Genomic DNA, 22,400 nt, shown 5'->3' with positions numbered 1-22,400 from the left:
GAATTATTAATAATTGGGAGGTTAGTCCGTTCTGTGATCAGGTCAGGTTGACCTCCATGCGGTCCTTTGGAAACTATCGTAGTTAATTCTTGTTAAATTAGTAATACTGATAATACATGTATATTTCAATAACTAATAATGTAACTTTAAAAATATTTCTAGTCTAGTATTACCTAATTCTTTAAAATTGTTTACTTCATTTCATACTGTACAAATATGTTAAAGTAAATGCTGTGAATACCTTTAAAAGGAATGTGCATTAATAATGTATTGTATTTAATATTTATTATATATATATTGTAATATGCTATTAGTGTTCGAATAAATAAATAAATAGATAATTTAGTAACGATGAATCAACTGATCTGATTTCATCCTCACCTATCATTCACAACAAGGTTGCTATTCCATTCTCTTCCAAATAAATCTGTCTGTAAATTATTAAATTATTTCATATATTTTTGGCCTAAAAAAGATACACTATTTAAAACATTATCATCATCATCATCATCACCATATCATCCTTTAACTGTCCACTGTTGAACGTAATATATTGGGGGGTTTTACCAGTAGTTGCCACACTTGGCAGACGGATTGGCAACTGTTGTCAGGGCTTTAGAGATGTTTTAACAGGGACGCTGCTGCTCATCCCTCGCTCTCCCTATAGTTGGCTCTTACGACACCCACGGGATAGAAAGGGATGGCCTATTCTATGCCGGAACCACACGGCCATATTATATTGTAGGTATAGTGGAGTCTGCAGTTAAATGTATAAAATACCATTCTGTTTGAATATGGTCTTGGTGGTAGTGGTGAGGTGACCTTGAGGCGAGACGGTGCGGAGGCTTTCCTTGATCTTGACTGGTCTGGAGCCCAAATCCGGGATGTCAGCGCCTTCGATGAATAGAAACTGTGAAAGAGATACCATTGAATTTATTATGAAGCTTTTGAGAAACAAAATTCTTTTAAATCTTATTGTCTATTTTTTATATATATTTTATATATTCTATAATAATTGGTATTATTAATACTGACTATTGACATCAGACTTCTTTTTTTGACTAAATACTACTTCCATTGGTTTTAATATTTTATTTAAATTAAATAATATAGTAGCCCAACTGATGGTAGGTGATAACCGTCATCTATAGACATGAGCAGTACCATGGACATAACAGAGTATATTGTTTCGCCCACGATACACCCCCATGCGTTGCCATTCCTGAGGACTCAGGTGTTATTCCTCTGTACCCAGTAAATTCACTGCCATATCACACCCTTCAAACCGAAACACAGCCATGCAAACAACTGCTTCACGGTAGAAATTGATTTTTTTTTTTTATTATTTGTTTTCATACCTCAACCGTGAGTGTACCAGAGATGTCGTGCTCCTCCATCGGCCTGGTCTGCAGAGCTATCTGCTGCCGCTGTGAAGGTGCCGCGAGCAATTCATCGATGCCCACCAAGCCGAGACCTAGGAACCTGAGAAGAGAATAGAATTAAACAGAATTCTTTTTCAATTTATCTTTTTAAATGATTTCAAATATTTTTTCTTAATATTTAAATACATAAAAAAGGCTTTCCTTTGGAAATTGTATCACTTTAGAACAGTTGGACCGATTTGGTAAATTTTGGCAGCTTGTTTGCTGTCCCAAGTTGCATAAAATTTTTTTATTCCTGATAATCCTAGTAAAACTCTATGATGATGATATTTTTTTTTTATACAACTTAGAATGTCAAACAAGCTGACGGCCCACCTTATGGAAAGTGGTAACCGTCGCCTATAGACATGAGCAGTACCATGGACATAACAGAGTATACTGTTTCGCCCATGATACCCCCCATGCGTTGCCATTCCTGAGGACTCAGGTGTTATTCCTCTGTACCCTGTAAATTATAATACCATGTAACAGTTATGTTATTTCCAAAATATATAGATTTTTCATTAAAAATGAAAAATCATTTAAGCAAACCATTCAGCTTTTGGAAAATGGTAATAGTGATCACCAACATGGGACAGGCAACTTGGATATCACAGAATATACTGTGCCGCATATCCAATAATCATCACAGTATAATTTTTTTTAAATCTACATTTTTGAGAATAATATAACTATGAAAGTGTATTAAACATTCAACAAACATACCTGTGTTGCGCAGAGCCGCCCCCTGGCGACGGGGGCCCGGTGCGGTCGTATACTTCGAACAGAAGCTCTGCTGTTTGCGGTGATAAATCACTGTAAAGTGAAAACGAATAGAAATATGTTAATACAGGGTGCTTTTTGAATAATTTTCGAATGGCAAAAAAGTTGAACACTTCATTAGCAGTTTATTTATTTATATACTTTTATATATGCATTTTTAATATAGATATTAGGTTATGACAAAAATGTACACAGACGGACTTATCCCTTAAAGGGATTTCTTCCAGTCAACCCTGAGTACTCGAAAGGAGACAGTGTCTATAGGGTTTGTATATAAAGCGTAACATATATGGTGCAAAAATAACACGATAAGTAATAAATTATAGTAGCTATATACTTAGTAACAGAGTATACATAAATACAATTATATGTAAATATAATATTTGCCATGTGGTCCCGCCATAGAATAGGCCACCCCCTCCTTTCGCGTGGGTGTCGTAAGAGACGATTAACAGAGGTTATGGTCGAGGAATGGGCAGCAGCGTCCCTCTTAAAACATTTTCAAAGCCTAACTTCAGTTGCCAAACTGCCTGCCAAGCGTGGCAACTACTGGCAAAATCCCCCTTATGGGAGAGGCCTATGTTCAGCAGTGGACAGTTATTGGCTGATATGATAATCATGATGCTACTTTTGTAAGTCTGTAGTGGTAGAAATTAAGGTAGGTAAATCGATATTCATTGTATTTATATTTATTGCGTTTATTATTTTTGTAAATGGTGCAATAATTTTTTTTTAATTGATGATAATGAAATGGTATCCCCGCCTGCGCTAACGGTATACGCTGGCGGGGCACCAGTGAGGGATGACAGGCGAAGATGAAATCAGGTAAGTTAGCCTATTGCGACGAATTCCACCAGAATTAATCACAATGGCTTCCAGGGGAGAGCACGTGGAGATCGACCTGACAAGGTATATTGTTAACAACTGGTATTCTCCATTACTAACAAGTCTCCGCCCCCCCCCCCCCCCCCTGGTACAATAAATTGTAAAATAAATAAATACTCACAATAGGAAGTGTTCCTCCCACTGCGGGCTGGTGGTGTCCTTCTTGAAGGCCGTCTGATTCTTCTGCGGCGGCTCGTCCATCTCCACCACGCAGTATGGCGCGATGCAGCCAGATTTACCTGGGTACAGGATTTATTTATTAAATATGGAACGACACGCGAGTTATACATATATATTCTTTTATGGCATTACTTCACGCCGAACAGCGATTAATGCTTTACAAATCGCAAATCTGGCCCCATATGGAGTATTGCTGTCACTTATGGGCCTAGATACCAGCTTGAACCCTTCGACTCAGTGCAACGACGAGCTATGAGAATTGTCGATGATCCCATGCTTGCAAGCGGTGTCAAACCCTTAAGTCTTAGGAGAGATTTTGCCTCACTCTGCGTGTTCTACCGCTTGTACCACGGATTGTGTTTAGAGAAATTATTCAATATGACGTCTACGACCACTTTCTATCATCGTACGGCTCGCCATCGACAGGGAGTTCACCCTCATACCCTACAGCCTAAATGGTCGCGTACAACGCGGTTTCAGAGATGTTTTCTCCCACGAACACTCAGGTTATGGAATGAGCTCCCTGCCGAGATTCCCCAGAGACTACAGCATGGGGTTCTTCAAAAGGGGAGTAAAGAGGTTTCTTCAGGGCAACGCGCGCGTAATAATAATAATAATAATAACTTTATTTCCTTAAACAAAATTAGCCTGTAGTACAATATAACTATGACCCCACACTAGGCAAAGCCTGGTATTGCAGGCGTTCATAGGTTACGGTAACCGCTTACCATCAGGTGGGCCGTATGATTGTTTGCCACCTCAGTGGTATAAAAACAAAGTTATCATAAGATACCGAAGGATATTTTGGATTTTTCGACTTTACTCACCTCCCAAGTCCTTAGCACTGACGACTTTGACAAGCAACCGTTTGTCGCCCAAGAGTTGCACGCTGCCGGCCGTCGAGTTGGGTGTCGATGTGTACATTTGCCGGTCGTGCTGTAGCTGGAAACCATAATAGTACATTCATCAACTGATGGGATCGAATGTTTCTCCAGTGGCGAATCAGTACAGACAAGCATTATGATAACTTCTCTATTAGATGCAGTGATAACCACAATGTATGCAGGGAGTTAGAGGATGCAGGTGGTTTAGGACTGTTCCTTATGGGAATCTATGGTGGGCCTATGTTTATGTTACTAACAGACTGACCCTACAGCAATATGATCAAAATCAGTTACAATTCAGTAGTCTAGATTTTAAATTAAAATACCTGGTTTTAACACAACTGAAGTTGGTTTCTTAGGGGGGAAAGGGATTGTTAGTAATGGAGACTGAGAACCTCATTACTAGCAATATACCCAACCAGGTCGACCCCCACGCGGTTCCCCCTGGAAACTATCATGGTTAATTCCTAAGAAATTCATCATGATGGGCTAACGGGCCTGTTTACATTCTCATCTATCACCCTATCCGTACCCCGTTAGCGCAGGCGGGGTTACCATACCACTTTTACCCATCAAAAAAAAAAAAGTTGGTGTCTTAAGAAACACTATCTTAAATGCTTAATGAATGGCAACCTTGCTTGTATTAGAACGGACACCAATGGTGGGCCACCAGTAAGGGATGGTGAATGAGGATTAAAGGAAGTCAATTGGCCCCCATTGTGAAGTTTCATCAAAAATAACCATGGTTTCAAGAGAGTTGAGGTTGTTTTAACAAGGTATAATGATACTATCGCACATTACTAAATCTCGCTGCTTAAATTTCATGTATTAAGAAATCTGCTGGTACTTACCATGGAGTCATAATGAAGGGGCAACCGTGGAGCGGTGTCCACGTACCTCCTGAGCCTGGGACACGTCGGGTATTGCGCCAAATTGAACTCTAAGTGTATGTTGCGGAGGGCACTCACCACTATGTCACTGTGGATGCAAAATTTATAAAGCATAAGGGTGTATGCACATTATAACTATAAGAATAAATAATCAAGACAAGTTCCTCTAGACAAGTGATAAGCGAATTCACATTAACACAGGCGAGTCCACGAGCTGACATCAGAGGGCCTACCATGGAATATATTCTGAAATTTCGGAGACGAACAGAACAGAAATTTGTTTTTTTTTTATACAACTTAAAATGGTAAACAAGCTGACGGCCCACCTGATGGAAAGTGGCAACCGTCGCCTATAGACATGAGCAGTACCATGGACATAACAGAGTATACTGTTTCGCCCATGATACCCCCATTGCGTTGCCATTCCTCAGGACTCAGGTGTTATTCCTCTGTACCCAGTAAATTCACGCCATATCCCACTCTTCAAACCGAAACACAGCCATGCAAACACAGCTGCTTCACGGTAGAAACACGAATGGGACAGAGGTACCCAAGCAATCGACTTTTATACAAAGTCTCCCTCTGGTAAAATTACATAATACATGCCGTTTAAAATTTTTAAAAATGTTAAAATATCGTTCTTCTGGACTGTTAGGATAGGATTTATGATGAACGAAATATTAAGTTTCATTTACTAGGTCGATTTTGGTACGAACAAAAACACGAAATTGAGCGCGAAAATTCGGAATTTCATTTCATGGTAGACCACCAGACATCGGACGTCGCTATGACGTCGTATTTATTTACTATTAACGCCATGTTGTCTATAAGATACGGCCAGCGTTTATAATCCGATCGTGTGGACGAAGTCACGCGTAAAAGATAGTAGTTAAAGAAAAATCTGTAGGTCAATAGTACAAATGTGTTTTAACTTATAAAGATGTATTTTAAACTTTGTCAATTGCCAATTATTTCACAGACAACAGGACAAACATTTTTATAATGAGTCGTTTGTTTGTATTGTTGTAGGCATTTTTATAATATATGTATTTTTTCAGAAAGTATTGTTATGGGTCGTAGGGCCGTAGCTAGACCCAAGTTTAAAGGCAAAAGAACTTTTTGGTAGGTCAAAAGCCATAATTAGGTGACTTCGAAAATCGAATCCATCAAATTTTCTTGAGGCCTTTCATTTTAAAGTAGGGCATTGCCCTACAATGTCCCCTACGACCTAATTTTCCATATTAATGCAAGAAATGCTCGCATCTTAATAATTTTCAGAATGATTTCACCATCAAATCCTGTTTGACATTTCCATTTCCGGATCTACCCGCTAGACACTTATAAACTCATCGGAACGCGTAAACCATTACTCACATCTTGACATATTTACATAGATAAAAGTTTTTTTTTTTTAATTTTAAGGGCTCTTACTTTATTTTAGGTATATCAGCACTGGTATATCCTGAACTCATTTCTAAAATAAAGTTTTATCTACTTTCCCTAGTCACGGAAAGAGAGGAATTAATGTGGCATCAATTATTTACAAAAATTTCTCACTTGTGTTAAGCTGATATAGATTGAATAAGACCAATATTACTTATTTTGCTATTATTATTAATAACCATTAAGAGACTAAACTGTCTTTCAAAAAAAAAAAAAAAAACGTTTATGCTCACTTTTTTACTTTATCCGAGCACGTACTTTAAGTAGGTACTTTATATTATTCTCAATTTCGTGTATAATATAGTATATGTTATATATGTGTAAGTATATTTGTTATTTATATATATTTATTCGTTTATATATGTAATTTTAGTATGTATGTATATCAATAATTAGTAGTACCACATTCGAGTATTCTGACACTTCCCTATGGTTGACTGGGAGAGAATGCTTTTAGCGTTAAGTCCGCCATGTTTTTTTTTATGCAATTTAGAATGACAAACAAGTTGGCGGCCCACCTGATGGAAAGTGGTAACCGTCGCCTATAGACATGAGCAGTACCATGGACATAGCAGAGTATACTATGTATATGTATAGTATGTACACATATATGTACTACTGAATAAATAAATAAAATATTAAATTAATTTAGATTAAAGTGACGCATGAATTCTTCTCTTTCCTTCGATTTTATACGACACTCTAACAGTATATGTTGCCATCATCGATGGTATCACAAATTAAACAATGGGAATTAAGGACGTAACAGTATTTCTATCGGTTGTCTAGTACCCATAATACAAAGTACTTAGTTTCGAACTAGATGGCGTTCTAATATATTTTAAATTTATTTCCTTACCTGACTAGTTGTTGTAAGTTACTCTCGGTGGCGTTAGGCCTCAGAGGTCCGACAGGGGCTAAAGCGACCTTCACTTCCGGCCACCCGTCGCACTTGAGCTCGCCTGTCAGTTTGTCGGTCACGCACACCACATTCAGGCGAGCGCGGAATCTGAAATACCATTATTTATCATATCAGCCGTTAACTGTCCATTGCTGGACATAGGCCTCCCCCTATGGAGAGGTTTTGCCAATAGTTGCCAAACAAACGAATCAATGAAAACCCTTGTAAAGATTTTTTTTATGGGTGAAAATGGTATGGTAACCCCACCTGCGCTAACGGTATACGCTGGCGGAGCACCAGTGAAGGGTGATAGATGAGAATGAAAACAGTCCAGTTAGCCCATCATGATGAATTCATCTGGAATTAACCACGATAGTTTCCAGGGGGAACCGCGAGGAGGTCGACCTAGTTGGGTATATTGCTAGCAATGGGATTCTCAGTGTCCATTACTAACAATCCCTTTCCCCCCAAGATTGTCCATCTTGTTATTTATTTATTCAATTAATTATCAAGTAATCACATTACATACCCTTCTTAGTTTGGAATTAGATCGTGGTTTTTTTTAATGGATGATAATGGTATGGTAATCCCGTCTACGCTGCTAGTAATGTACCTTATTAGGTCAACCGCCACGTGGTCCTCTCTGGAAACCATCGTGCTGAATAAATACACTTGGAGTGTATTTATCACGATGGCCTAACTGACCTTCCTTTTCATTCTCACCTAGCATCCCTCACTGGTGCCCCGCCAGCGCATCCCGTTAGCGCAGACGGAGTTACCATACCATTATCACCCATTAAAAAAATCCAATCATCATATTTTAAATGAATTATTTATTAAAAAAAAAATAAGAAAATATTACAAATGTTTTTGCTGTATTAGGGAAATCCATTACAACGCTATGTGAGAGAGGAGAACTCTAAATAAAATATTATTCCAAGCCGCCTGGCTAACGCTTTAGTAATTTTTAAAAAAATTCTTTTATACAACTTAGAATGGCAAACAAGCTGACGGCCCACCTGATGGAAAGTGGTAACCGTCGCATATAGACATGAGCAGTACCATGGACAGTATTTGCATGGCTATGATTCGGTTTGAAGGGTGGGATATGGCGTGAATTTACAGGGTACAGAGGAATAACACCTGAGTCCTCAGGAATGGCAACGCATGGGGGGTATCATGGGCGAAACAGTATACTCTGTTATGTCCATGGTACTGCTCATGTCTATAGGCGACGGTTACTACTTTCCATCAGGTGGACCGTCAGCTTGTTTGCCATTCTAAGTTGTATAAAAAAATACATAACAGAGTATACTGTTTCGCCCATGACACCCCCCATGCGTTGCCATTCCATGCGGTGTTATTCCTCTGTACCCAGTAAATTCACGCCATATTCCACCCTTCAAACCGAAACACAGCCATGCAAACACAACTGCTTCACGGTTGAAACACGAATGGGACAGAGGTACCCAAGCAATCGACTTTTGTACAAAGTCTCCCTCTGGTGAATAATAAGCTAGTATGGTTTTCTTATGGGGGAAACTTAAGGCGTTAATGTATTATTAAGATAATTTTGTTTGTTTGTTTATGTGTATCAAGATAGTTTTCCATTTTCAATGCTATTTATGTTACATGTTCAGTGTTGTGTGGCGCCACCTACACACGGCTATATTAAACTGTCTAATGGCCAGTGTTTCCGTATTTCTGTAAAAAAAGTCACCAATGTAAAAAAATATCGAGGCCTAGGAATCTCTTGTACGTAATAACACTTTATAGCAAATAGATTTTGGTCTACAATAAGAAAGAAAGAAAGAAAGAAAGAAATAATTTAATCAAAAGAAACATGCGGCCCACACAGTAGCGCACAAAACAAAAACAAAAGAAATCAAAAACAAAACAAACAAAAGAAAATAATAATTATATACAAATAGATAGCAATTAAATTATAATGTACGCGTGCGCGCGTGTGTGTCGCAATGTTCTGTGATGTAGGTCCGTGCTCAGCATATTGCTGCAGCGCTTGAAGCGCTACAGCGCTGTTTTTCAGCAAGAACTATAGCGTCACAAGTAAAAAACAGTTATATAAGTAGTGCGTTGGTATTCTATACATATACAAATCTACATTATACATATACATATACACATACACGTACATACACAGACACATACATATATATATACATACATACACATACATACACATATATATACACATATACACATACACATACATACACGTTCACACACATATACAGAATAAAGAAAAATGAGATGGCAATATACTCGTATAGTGTTCTATCACCTAACCTAGCCATACTATTACTGTTCAATCAGATCAGCGACGCGGGAGGCTGTGTTCATGCATTGAGTGCAAAAAAAAAAACTCAATTTAACAAGTAATAATTATAGTATCTACCGTTATGAACATTAATGTACAATTTTATTTAACGAAGATGCTGCCTAACCAGTGATTATTTCGCTGCACCTAGGCCATTAAACAAAGATATGTACCTTTATAATATGTGTCAATAGAAATATAAATTATATAGAAACAATAAAATTCAGTAATATATGTAAAACCATTTGTAAATATAAAAAATTAAAAACATTAAAAAAATAATAAAATATATGTATATGAAAAAATAAGTATTTTCCATTCAATCATACATATACGAGTATGGTATCCTCCATTTAAACCAAATTAAATAAAAGCATAGTTGGACAGTGTGGGCACCTACTTACGAGTAAACATGATGATAAAATACTGAGATCTATGTACACTTCTGCTCTCGCAAGAAGTGTCTTTTTAGGTGATGTTTAAATGTAACTATCGCTTTCAGGTCTCGACATGGTGGAGGGATATTGTTCCAGCAATGAGTGGCTGCATATCTGAAACTACCCCTAAATGCAGCCGTTCTGTGTCTTGGAATTTTCAGCACATTCACGTTTGCACGCATCCCAAATATGTAGTAGTTTTGCCTCCACGTTAATTTTTGGTACAAGTAGTGGGGTTGATTAGATACTATCACACCGAAGAGCAAAGTAGAGAGATGCAACTTTCTCCTGGCTGCCATTTTAAGTACGTCATACCTGTTAAGGTATGGTGTCACATGATGTCTTCGTGGTATCATGAAACAAAAGCGGGCACAAGCATTCTGGACACGCTGAATTAAACGTTCAGTCCTTGATAACAAGCATGGGCCATACACTACATCTCCGTAATTTAATTTTGACAATATAAGTGTGTCAACTAGCCGCTTACGCAGTTCGACAGATAGATAGTCACGCATTTTGTACAATATTTTGAGCCTATAAAAACATTTTCGTACAATATCATTAATGTGAGCTTCAAAACGAAGCTCAGGATCAATTACCAGTCCCAAATTACGCGCTGTATCTACTCGTTCTATCATTTCATCCATTAACTTGACCATTGGTTGCGCTAACCCAATTTTATTAGAAATAATGACGATGGTTTTCAGGGGGAACCGCGTGAAGGTCGACCTGATAGCGTGTAATCCCCATGATTGGGGGGAAAGGGATTGTTAGTAATGGAGACTGAGAATCCCATTGCTAGCAATATACCCAACCAGGTCGACCTCCTCGCGGTTCCCTCTGGAAACGATCATGGTTAATTCCTGGTAAATTCATCATGGTGGGCTAACTGGCCTGTTTTTATTCTCATCGATCACCTTTCACTGGTGCTCCGCCAGCGTATCCCGTTAACGCAGGCGAGGTTACCATTCCATTTTTACCCATCAAAAAAAATTCCCATGATTGGGGGAAAGGAATTGTTAGTAATAGGGTCAAATAGCCCCATTACTAGCAATATACCCTGTCAGGTCGACCTCCACGTGGTTCCCCCTGGAAACTATCGTGGCTAATTCTAGTAGAATTCGTCAGGATGGGCTAACTGGCCTGCTTTCATCCTCATTAGTTATCTATCACTGGTGCCCCGCCAGTGTATACCGATAGCGCAGACGGGGTCACCATACCATTATCACCCATTAAAAAAATCCCTGATTTATAAAAGAGGAAGACAAACTGCGCCGACCCCAAATAAAAATAAATGAGAAAAGGTGAAGGGTGACAACGGTTTGGCCCATATACGTACTTGTTAACGTTGACCCTGTAATGAGACACTTCCACTTTCTCGCCGCGTTGGCTGAAGGCCTTCAGCTGAAAGGCAGGCGTGGCTTCGCAGTCACACGTGATCGTCTGCAAATTGTAAAAAAAAGATCATCAATATTAGAAGTATAATGCATAGAGATATAACAGATAGACAGATAGATAATCAATTTGCATTACTTACAGCACACAAATTACAACATACACAAATATACACAAAAAGCGAGATAACATAAATGATTAAAAATAAAATACATAAATCCAAGTAAAATTTTCCCTTTTGTGCGTGTGCCGTAACAATACAAAATGGTCACAACTCAGTTTATAGGATTCGTTTATTTGTTTTTATTTCAGTATTAGTTTTTTATTCAGTTAATTTAGATGTATTTTTTTTTAATCGGTGATAATGGTATGGTAACCCCGCCTGCGCTAACGGGATACGCTGGCGAAGCACCAGTGAAGGGTGATAGATGAGAATGAAAACAGGCCAGTTAACCCATCATGATGAATTCATCAGGAATTAACCATGATAGTTTCCAGGGAGGTCGACCTGGTTGGGTATATTGCTAGCAATGGGATTCTCAGTCTCCATTACTAACGATCCCTTTCCTCCCAATTTAGATGTATTAGACGAGGGGTGGGCAGCAGCGTCTCTTTTAAAACTTCTTTAAAGCCTGACTGCGGTTGCCAATCCGCCTGCTAACCGTGGCAACTACTGGCAAAAGCTCCCAAGGTGGAGGTATACGTTCAGCAGTGGACAGTTAAAAGCTGATATGATGATGATGAGATAGATTAGGTATCATTAAGACCATCGGGTGGGCGGCACTTCTAAGTGCCGTGCGCCCGGTGTCGGCGCTTCGACGCGTTCCGCGGACAGAGGGGGGGACGCGTTGGACATCTAATCCTACCTAGGTGGGCATCGACTCATATCGGGTCCTGGGCGGAGAATGGTTAGGGCCATCCGAAGCTCACCAGGGGGGAATGAGGACCGTGTGGGGGCGTGTTGCATATACCCTTCACGCCCCTAGGTGGAGTTACCCTTCATTGGGGCTCGTGTCATTGTCAAGGTCAATTTCAAAAGGGATCCCTCGGCATTGTCGTTGTGAGCTGGGAGGTATATCGTCAGGTCGTTTAGCCGGTAGGAGTCCGACGTAACCAAACGGGCCCTAAACTGTGACCTGCATGATGCATTTTTCCTGACGTAAAAAAAAAACCAGGTATCATTTAGATGTGTCTTATTATTCAGTATTATTATTGGACTCGTGTTGTAACTGTGGGTAACTCCTGTTATTTTTCTATTTCTTTTAAATTAGTTATATTTTTGTCTCCACCAATTCACAGTTTTTATCAGACACTCAAAGGTTGACTGGAAGAAATCCCTTTTATGGGATAGGTCCGCCATTTCACTTATTTTGTTAAGAACTCTATATTCTATAATTTAAGAGTATACTGTACAATAAAATGTTACAAACAAACAAACATCAGTATGGGAGGAGGAAGTTGTTAGTGATGGAAACTGGTTGCTCTAAAATTCTATGTATTATAAAAAATATTGCTAATAAGTCGGGTCGACCTCCACGCGGTCTCTCTGGCTATCATCCTGATTAATTCTTTATGAATTTGTCACATTGAATTCATATTCACGGGTGATATGACGGGACACCATTGAAGGGTGATAAACCCTTCAATGGTGTCGCGCAATCAATGGTTTCATTTATTAAAAAATTTAAACATCAACCAAAATGTATTGATCGGATATGTTTAGCTACTAAAAAAGTTACTGTTCAACTAAATTACTAAAGTTTCTCGAATTTTAAGCTGCGAGCAAATGTCCAATTTAATTTGACCCATTACCATATTAGTTCTATTAAAGAATACAATACTAATAAAACACTAAAGATAGCATTGATGAGCTCATTCTATACTGGGCATTCATATCAACATCCTACGCTCTTTTATTTAGAAAATAATGTAATTTGTTATTTAACAGAATAGACCAATAGGGGATATAGCTCAGTGGCAGAGCAATCGACTGCAGATCGATAGGTCCCCCGGTTCAAATCCGGGTGTCCCCTACAGGTTTAGGGAATCGCTTTTTTTATCTTACTATATGTATATACAGATCGTTAGATAAAAAAAGAATTTTCCAAGTCGGTTTACTACTAACGGAGTTATGAGGTAACAAACAATAAAAAACCGACTCAAAAACTTTCATCTTTTTTAAGTAAATTGAAAATGGGGTCGATTTTTACCCCTTGGCGCTTAAACGGCGTCTTAAAAATCGACATATGCTATTTGGGACGGTGAAGGACATGGGTTACTCTTTACCCGGTCAATCAATATCGTCTGGGGGGAAAGGGATTATCAGTAATAGGGTCAAATAGCACCATTCCATCCATCCCCCTGGAAACCACCGTAACTAATTTTTCGTTGAATTCGTCACGATGGGCTAACTGACCTGCCTTATCATCCTCACCAATCATCCCTCACTAGTAACCCGCCAGTGTATACCGATAGCGCAGGCGTGGTTACCATTCCATTATCACCAACGGCATTTGGTGTTGTGGGTGATCATGGGCGGCGGTAGTCACTTACCATCAAGTGAGACGCATGCTCGTTTGCCCCTTGTGTTGTAAAAATAAAAAAAAAATAACTATAAATTAATGCTCCTTTCCACTCAGAGTTTGCTGGAAGAGGACTCTTACAGAGTTAAGCTGACTTGTTGTACATCTTTATTTTATATACGAGTATATTATATGTTGTAATTTTTTGTGTACAATAAAGAATAAATAAATAAATAAAAAATAATTTACAAAACCACCAGGTCACGTGAACAAAGTCCCTAAAGATTAGTAAATGCACAAATGCGTTCCAACATGAATGATATCGTCAATCAAAACCAATCAAAACATTGGACGCGTTTGCCGTTTGCCGTAACCACAACGTGTGACCACATCCTTGTCTTGCTATCAAACGGTGTAATGAGTACGTCCCGTTTTTTTTTTTTTGATGAGTGCAAATGGTATGGTAACCCCGCCCGCGCTAACGGGATACGCTGGCGGAGCACCAGTTAAGGGTGATAGATGAGAATGAAAACAGGCCAGTTAGCCCATCATGATGAATTCATCAGGAATTAACCATGATAGTTTCCAGGGGGAACCGCGAGGAGGTCGACCTGGTTGGGTATATTGCTAGCAATGGGATTCTCAGTCTCCATTACTAACAATCCCTTTCCCCCAGTATGTTCCGTTGATAATTTTAACCAATACAACTTGTACTTTTAGATTATATACATAGACTGTCTCCATACAAATACTTTGAGAAAAACGGCTCAACTTTTTCATACAAAGTTACGTGATAAGTTACGCGTGATTCCTTTATAACTTCTATAATTATTTATTTTGTTTTATAATTTTTGCATCTTTTTAATGCGTAAAAAGTAATTTTATTTATTTAATAATTAAATATAGATACGTCAAGATACATTGTGTGCGTGAGTATATAAAACATTTAAAAAAAAAACGAATCGGCTAATTGTCAAATTAGCTGACTCGTTTTTGAGACTTGATGCTGTATCTATATTTTTTTATGCAACTTAGAATGGCAAACAAGCTGACGGCCCACCTGATAGAAAGTGGTAACCGTCGCCTATAGACATGAGCAGTACCATGGACATATGAAATGTATGTATATATTTTTTGTAGCATCCGACCGAACTTTCGGTTTCGGTTTCGGCCAGAAATTCTACTTTCGGCCTTAATTTCGGTTTCGGCCAAAAATTTGCCGAAACATTCGACCGCGGTGAAACTTTGTGTGTGTGTTTTTGTTGAGTGTGTGTCTAACTGAAAGTTTTTTTTCAAGTTTACTTCCAAGAGTAAGTCATAATTTTAATACGTTTTTACATATAAATATATATGACATATTTGTTACATACTTTAGTTAGTGTTTATTATTACCCTTTAACTATCTATATGTTTGTGTAAATAGTTGTGTAAAAAATACAATACTAGATTTTAATATAGAAGAGAAATCTTAAATATGTTTCAGTAAGTTTCGGTTTCGGTTTCGGCCGAAACTGAGACCAAGGCCGAAAGTTCGGTTTCGGTTTCGGCTGTAAAACCTGTTTCGGTCAGAAACAATTTTTGTATGTGAATTAATGATTAATTGAATTAATAAATAAATTAATGAATACTCACCACATCATCTCTGGAGTCACACTCGCAGAAGACGTTGGAAATGGTGGGCGGGTGGGAGTCGAGGGCTCGCACCAACTCCACTCCGATACCTTGCTGGAACAATAGAAGCATATGGTTCACATTTATTGTCATTTTAAATACTACTTACTAGCTTTTATTTATTTATTTAAACTTTAATGCACAGTAAAATTCTATGTACATATGGCGGACTTAACACCGGACGGTGTTCTCTACCAGTCGACCATTAGGCGAACAGAGAAATAAGTAGGCGGTGCATTATTGAATAGAGGAAATATAAAGTAATACTTGATATATTCATATATTAGAGACATATAATTAGACTAATATAAACATACACATGGCTGTGTGGTCCCGGCATAGAATAGGCCACCCTTTCCTTTCCCGTGGGTGTCATAAAGGACAACTAAGGGACGGCGTAGGATGGACAGCAGTGTCCCTCTTAAAACATCTCTAAAGCCTAACTGCGGTTGTCAATCCGCCTGCCAAGCGTGGCAACTACTGGCAAAACCCCCCACCGGGGAGGTCTATGTTCATGTATCACATTCACATCTCTATATTTTAGAAATAATAGAATTTCATCGTGCCTCCGATCAAACTGTTTATCATCAGTTACAGTTTGCATAAAATTTCGCGAAGCATATTAGAATTCAACATGGCAACGGACGCATCTATTGCTGGCACTAAAAACAATTTGTTATCAGCGCTTTCTATCACCGTGGAGTTAGTTAAAAATTTAAATTCAAGATACAGCAATTTTTTGTGGCAGCCATATTGGCCGCGTCGCGACGCTCTCCAGAAATATAAGGCACAGTCCGCCATATTGGCATGACCTTCAAAACTATCACACAGTTAACATCGTGATCAGAACTTAGTGCCTATGCGTACAAGGCACGACATTAGCCATTAGCCCATCCATTAAATGACCATTTTGTTTGTTAATGAATATACTAGTATACATAATTATGTTTATTTCGACACGGTTCGAACGTGCGACATTGAAACATTTATTTAACTGCTCGACTCTTGATCTATTGGTTTTAGTATACTTTTAAGATGGCGGAATAAAAGGTCATCGGCCATACGAGTAAATTTTTTTAATGGTAAAGCCGTAGGGAGGAAGGGATTGTTAGTAATGGAGACTGAGAATCCCATTGCTAGCAATATACCCAACCAGGTCGACCTCCTCGCGGTTCCCCCTGGAAACTATCATGGTTAGTTCCTGATGAATTCATCATGATGGGCTAACTGGCCTGTTTTCATTCTCGTCTATCACCCTTCACTGGTGCCCCGCCAGCGTATACCGATAGCGCAGGCGGGGCCACCATACCATTACCATCCATCAAAAAAAAAATAGTAAAGCCGTGTGATATAGGCCAGCCCTTCCTTTCCCGTAGGTGTCGTAAGAGGCGACTAAGGGAACTGAATAGTCAGAGGATGGGCAGCAGCGTCCCTCTTAAAACATCGCCAAGACCTAACTGCGGTTGCTAACTAGCCTGCCAAGCGTGGCAACTACTGGCAAGGCTTCCCTTCTGGGGTAGGTCTATGTTCAGCAGTGGACAGGAAATAATGAAATGGTGCCTGCGCTATGGTATACGCTGTTGGGATACCAATAAGTGGTGATAAGTGAGGATGAAAACAGGTCAATTAGCCTATTGTGACGAATTCCATTTAAAATTCGAATTCGTTTCCAAAAAATAAGGAGGTTCTAGATTTTTTTTTGATGGGTGAAAATGGTATGGTAACCCCGCCTGCGCTAACCGCGAAGAGGTCGACCTGGTTGTGTATATTGCTAACAATGGGATTTTCAGTCTCCATTACTAACAATCCCTTCGCCCCCGGAGGTTCTAGATTAGGTCGTATTTTTTTATGTTTATTACTCATAACTAAGCCAACTGTAAACCGATTTGAAATTACTTTTTCATCTGAAAGGTGATATTTCACATCTACAGATTGATCCCGTAGAAATTTAATCAAAATCGTTTCAGTTGTTTAGTTTTTAACTCAAAATGACTGGTTAAAACACAGTTAAAGTTACTTTTTATTTGTGGAACGTAATCTTTTTAATATTGTTACCACTGTACTGGCTGTTCGTTGACCTAATATAACGTATTATACTGTAGGTTTGAATTTTCAATGCTGTAGCAACATTTTACGCCTACAAGAGTGTGCAAACAGTGCGTTGCCATGACAACGTGTACTGTAGTAACCCAGGACGGTCACAGGTAACTTTAAACACCTGTAAATTCTATATTCATACTATATTGAATACTCGCGTATAAGTACTTTATATTATTCTCAATTTCGTGTATAATATAGTATATTTTATATATTCTCGCTTTCTGATGCCATTAAGAGACTATCGACTAAACCGTCTTTCAAAAAAAAAACGTTCACGCTCACGTTTTTACTTTATCCGAGCAGTAAGTGCTTTATATTATTCTCAATTTTGTATATAATATAGTACATATCATATATGTATATTTGTTATTTATATATATTTATTCGTTTATATATGCAATTTTGGTATGTATGTATATCAATAATTAAGTAGTACCGCATTCGAGTATTCTGACACTTTCCTAAGGTTGACTGGGAGAGAATACTATAAGCATATATATATGTACAAATGAATAATATTAATTAATTAATAATAAGTAAGTTTGCCAACTCTTACGTGAAGCGTACCATCAAAATGAAGGCCTAAAAGTTTTTTTTTCTATCAAATATTTTAAATTTGATAGCCAGTAAATGCAGTATTCTACGTTGCATCCGCGACTGTTTACCGTATCATTATATTTCTGTTTTCCCAAAGGTTGACTGGGAGAGAACATTTTTGTAATTTGGTCAATAAAGAATAAGTAAATAATTGAATATATAATAATATACATATGTTATGTAAAAACAAAAAAAAATATGTTATGAATAAAATATATAAAATATATTGTATTAATATATGTATATATATAAAAGTATGTTAATTATTTTATATATTTACTTATGCAATATTATAAATACTTAGATGTATGTAAAGTATGCATACGATTATTTGCATATGTTTTATTAATATGAGCGTTTTGGGGGGAAAGGGATTGTTAGTATTGGAGACTAGGAATCCCATTGCTAGCAATATACCCAGCCAGGTCGACCTCCTCGCGGTTCTCCCTAGAAACTATCATGGTTAATTTCTTATGAATTCATTATGATGGGCTAACTGGCCTGTTTTCATTCTCATCTATCACCCTTCACTGGTGCTCCGCCAGCGTATCCCGTTAGCGCAGGCGGGGTTACCATACCATTTTCACTCATAAAAAAAAAATATGAGCGTTTTTTTAATAGATACACTTTTTTTATGTAACTTAAAATGGCAAACAATTTGACGGCCCACCTGATGGAAAGTGGTAACCGTCGCCTATAGACTTGAGCAGTACCATGATACCCCCCCATACGTTGCCATTCCTGAGGACTCAGGTGTTATTCCTCTGTACCCTGTAAATTCACTGCTATATCCCATCCTTCAGATCCAAACACAGCCATGCAAATACAACTGCTTTACGGTAGAAACACGAATGGGACAGAGGTACCCAAGCAAACGACTTTTATACAAAGTCTCCCTCTAAACTAATAGTGTGCATTTAGGCTTTTACACTGCTCGGCATCAGAGAATGTGGACGTACCAGATATCTTATAATAGACGATTTCTGAAGCCAAGGACTCTCCGTCCGTCTGTAAAGACTCTCTTTATAGATTTTCCTAAAAGTAATAAGGTTCTTCAGAAAATACTTCTTCAAGTCAAGCAAACGATTGAGACTTTTGTATAAAGTCTCAATCTGGTAAATACACTTAAAACTACCGTTTTAAGGTTTTCTAGAAGAGATTGCTTTAGCGATAAGACCGCCTTTTCTACTTCTTAACATACATATGTACATGTATATATATATTACATTTTGTCTTTAAGTGGTGCAATAAAGAGTAAATTAATTAATTAATCAATTTAAATCTACATCTATGGTTCTGATCGATTTTTTAAGCACATTGTAAAAGGGAAGCCATTACAGAAAAACAAAGTTCAAGGTTTTTGAAGTAATATCCAAGACACATAACCTCTAAACCAGTATAAGGACTGCCTACATTATAATGAATCGAATACGTGACTTGGTTTTGTGGTAGTTTTATAAAAAAAAAAAAAAACATATTTACCGTCTTTCAAAAAGTCGATAAAAATATTAAATGCGTGAGTATAAACAATTATGTTATTCAAAATAATCGTTTTTAATCAAGTAAACTAAATAATAAACATTTTTATTAGTATTTTTTTTTTATTTAATTTAATTCCGCTAATGATAGCGTAAAGAAAAAAAAGAGGGTTGACGTCAGGCAGGTGGCCGGTCGTAAAACTAAAAGCCAAATCTTTTTGTAATATGGATAAAATCATATTACGCCGACCACAAATAATAATTAAAATAAAGGAATAAAGATGATGAATGATAGCGGAATTAAACAAAATAAAGTGATATGGTGACAAGTGCCTTGTGGTCCCGGCATAGAATAGGCCACTCCTTGCTGTCATGTGAGTCTCGTAAGAGGCGACTAAGGAAAGGCGAGGGATGGGCAGCAGTATCCGTCTTAAAACATCTTAAAAGCCTAACTGCGGTTACCAATTCGAGCCTGCCAAGCGTGGCAACTATTAGTAAAGCCCCCTAAGGGGAGGCATGTTCAGCAGTGGACAGTTAAAAGCTGATATGATGATGATGATGATGAAATAATACTTAAATATTATATTATTTTTTTTATACAACTTAGAATGGCAAACAAGCTGACGGCCCACCTGGTGGAAAGTGGTAATCGTCGCCTATAGACATGAGCAGTACCATGGACATAACAGAGTATACTGTTTCGCCCATGATACCCCCAATGTGTTGCCATTCCTGAGGACTCAGGTGTTATTCCTCTGTACCTTGTAAAGTTACTGTTATATTCCACCCTTCAAACCAAAACAGTCAGGGGGGAAAGGGATTGTTAGTAATGGAGACCCATTGCTAGTTACAATTATTATTAATTGCTGATGAATTCATCATGATGGGCTAACTGGCCTGTTTTCATTCTCATCTATCACCCTTCACTGGTGCTCCGCCAGCGTATCCCGTTAGCGCAGGCGGGGTTACCATACCATTTTCACCCATCAAAAAAAAACCGAAACAGTCTATGTATATATATATATATATATATATATATGGTATATTCAACAGTGATTATAAATAGAAACATAGAAACGTACTTAAATACAGTATAAATGTTTAGCAGACATGACATTGATTGAATACTAATGTATCATATTATACAATAAATTTTATACATATTATTTATACAAATGTTTGTATTTTTGTCGCATCTGCCAATAACCTTTGGGAGTAGGTTGGCACAAAACTTTTAGGCTCAGAGATAGGGTGCAAAAATATAAGTTACTAGCGACCTAGTTGGGATTCGCACGGATACACAGAATTTCCGCAAATACGTTTAGTCATTGACCAAAATATGGTCCTACACAGTTGACCGTATGAAAAAGCTTAAAGTTACATAGCTATAGAGAGAGCTATGTTCGAAGTTTCTTTGCGTGATGAATTCATCATGATGGGCTAACTGGCCTATTTCATTCTCATCTATCACCCTTCACTGGTGCTCCGCCAGCGTATCCCGTTAGCGCAGGTGGGGTTACCATACCATTTTCACCCATAAAAAAAATATCAGTTTATTCAGCAAATATTACAAAGAAGTTACATACACAGAGTATCACAGCATGTATAGGAGGTGAAGCTGTAAGGTAATGTTTACTACTCCATTACTAACAATCCCTTTTCCCCCATTTGCTGCATGCTTGTTTGTCACCATTGTGGTATAAAAAATGATTACTTGCTATTTAAATTATTTTAAATTTTTATTATTATGTCATTGGTCGGGACTATATCTCCTGAAGTATGCGGTACTGGCAGCCGGCCAATTGCCAAGCTCCCATTGTTGGACCGAATTTATGTACCCACAGACGTACATACTTCACTGCAAACTCATACAGGCGTACGCTGTAATTCAGTTGTGAATTTTTAAAGTGTCATATGCCGCCGCTGCCATTTTTTGACGATTCAACAAGTTAATTTTTATCCGACTGTAAAAAAAGAGAGTAATGTTTTGCAACTATATGTTTATGAGTATGTTTGTTTATTTAGTCGACCACAATGTATTTTAAATATAAAAATACTTAGAAAGGGATTATCAGTAATGGCGATTAGCAATCCCGTTGCTAGCAACATACCCTATTAAGTGAATCTCCACGCGGTTCCTACAGGAAAACATCGTGATTGATTTACTGTTAAATTTGTCACGAAGGGATTATTAGTAATGCTGAACATAAGGCTCTTGTGGGATTTTGTCAGTAGTTGCCACGTTTGGCAGGCGGATTGGCAACCGCAGTTAGACTTTAGAGATATTTTAAGAGGGACGCTGCTGTCCATCCTTCGTCCTCAATTAGTCGCCTTTTATGACACCCACGAGAAAGGACGGGTTGGGTTATTCTATGCCGGGACCACGTGGCCGAATTGAAATATCTAATTGAAAATAAATCACTGCAAACTAATATCGATAATATAATAATAATAATCGATAGGAACGGAGTCGAA

The 22,400-nt window shown here is 38.0% G+C and overlaps 1 protein-coding gene and 1 non-coding gene across 12 annotated transcripts in view; one reads left to right on the top strand and one right to left on the bottom strand.

The window, feature by feature from the left end:
• Window positions 1-22,400, bottom strand: part of LOC113523173 (phospholipid transfer protein C2CD2L) — a 79,557-nt gene that overhangs the window by 17,100 nt on the left and 40,057 nt on the right. For 9 of the 11 annotated variants that reach the window (XR_008252494.1, XR_008252495.1, XR_008252499.1 and 6 more), the window contains exons 3-11: window positions 15,712-15,804; window positions 11,502-11,605; window positions 7,346-7,495; window positions 5,005-5,131; window positions 4,097-4,211; window positions 3,211-3,328; window positions 2,148-2,237; window positions 1,359-1,482; window positions 781-910 (exon numbers count right to left, since the gene is read on the bottom strand). Coding sequence is in view for 1 of the 11 variants with exons in the window: in XM_052891891.1 (XP_052747851.1) it covers window positions 781-910; window positions 1,359-1,482; window positions 2,148-2,237; window positions 3,211-3,328; window positions 4,097-4,211; window positions 5,005-5,131; window positions 7,346-7,495; window positions 11,502-11,605; window positions 15,712-15,804 (1,051 nt within the window). In the remaining 10 variants the exon portion in view is untranslated. The remainder of the gene's footprint in view (window positions 1-780; window positions 911-1,358; window positions 1,483-2,147; window positions 2,238-3,210; window positions 3,329-4,096; window positions 4,212-5,004; window positions 5,132-7,345; window positions 7,496-11,501; window positions 11,606-15,711; window positions 15,805-22,400) is intronic. The other 2 variants (XR_008252501.1, XR_008252503.1) reach the window with 1 other exon arrangement.
• Window positions 13,518-13,590, top strand: Trnac-gca (transfer RNA cysteine (anticodon GCA)). The gene has a single exon. It is a non-coding gene; the product is annotated as a tRNA-Cys (tRNA).

This window comes from Galleria mellonella, unplaced genomic scaffold, assembly GCF_026898425.1.
Source record: "Galleria mellonella isolate WM207_F2 unplaced genomic scaffold, CSIRO_AGI_GalMel_v1 utg146, whole genome shotgun sequence".
Taxonomy (NCBI): Eukaryota; Metazoa; Arthropoda; class Insecta; order Lepidoptera; family Pyralidae; genus Galleria; species Galleria mellonella.
Note: the sequence above shows the minus strand (reverse complement) of the source record. Positions and strands in the feature narration are given on the sequence as shown.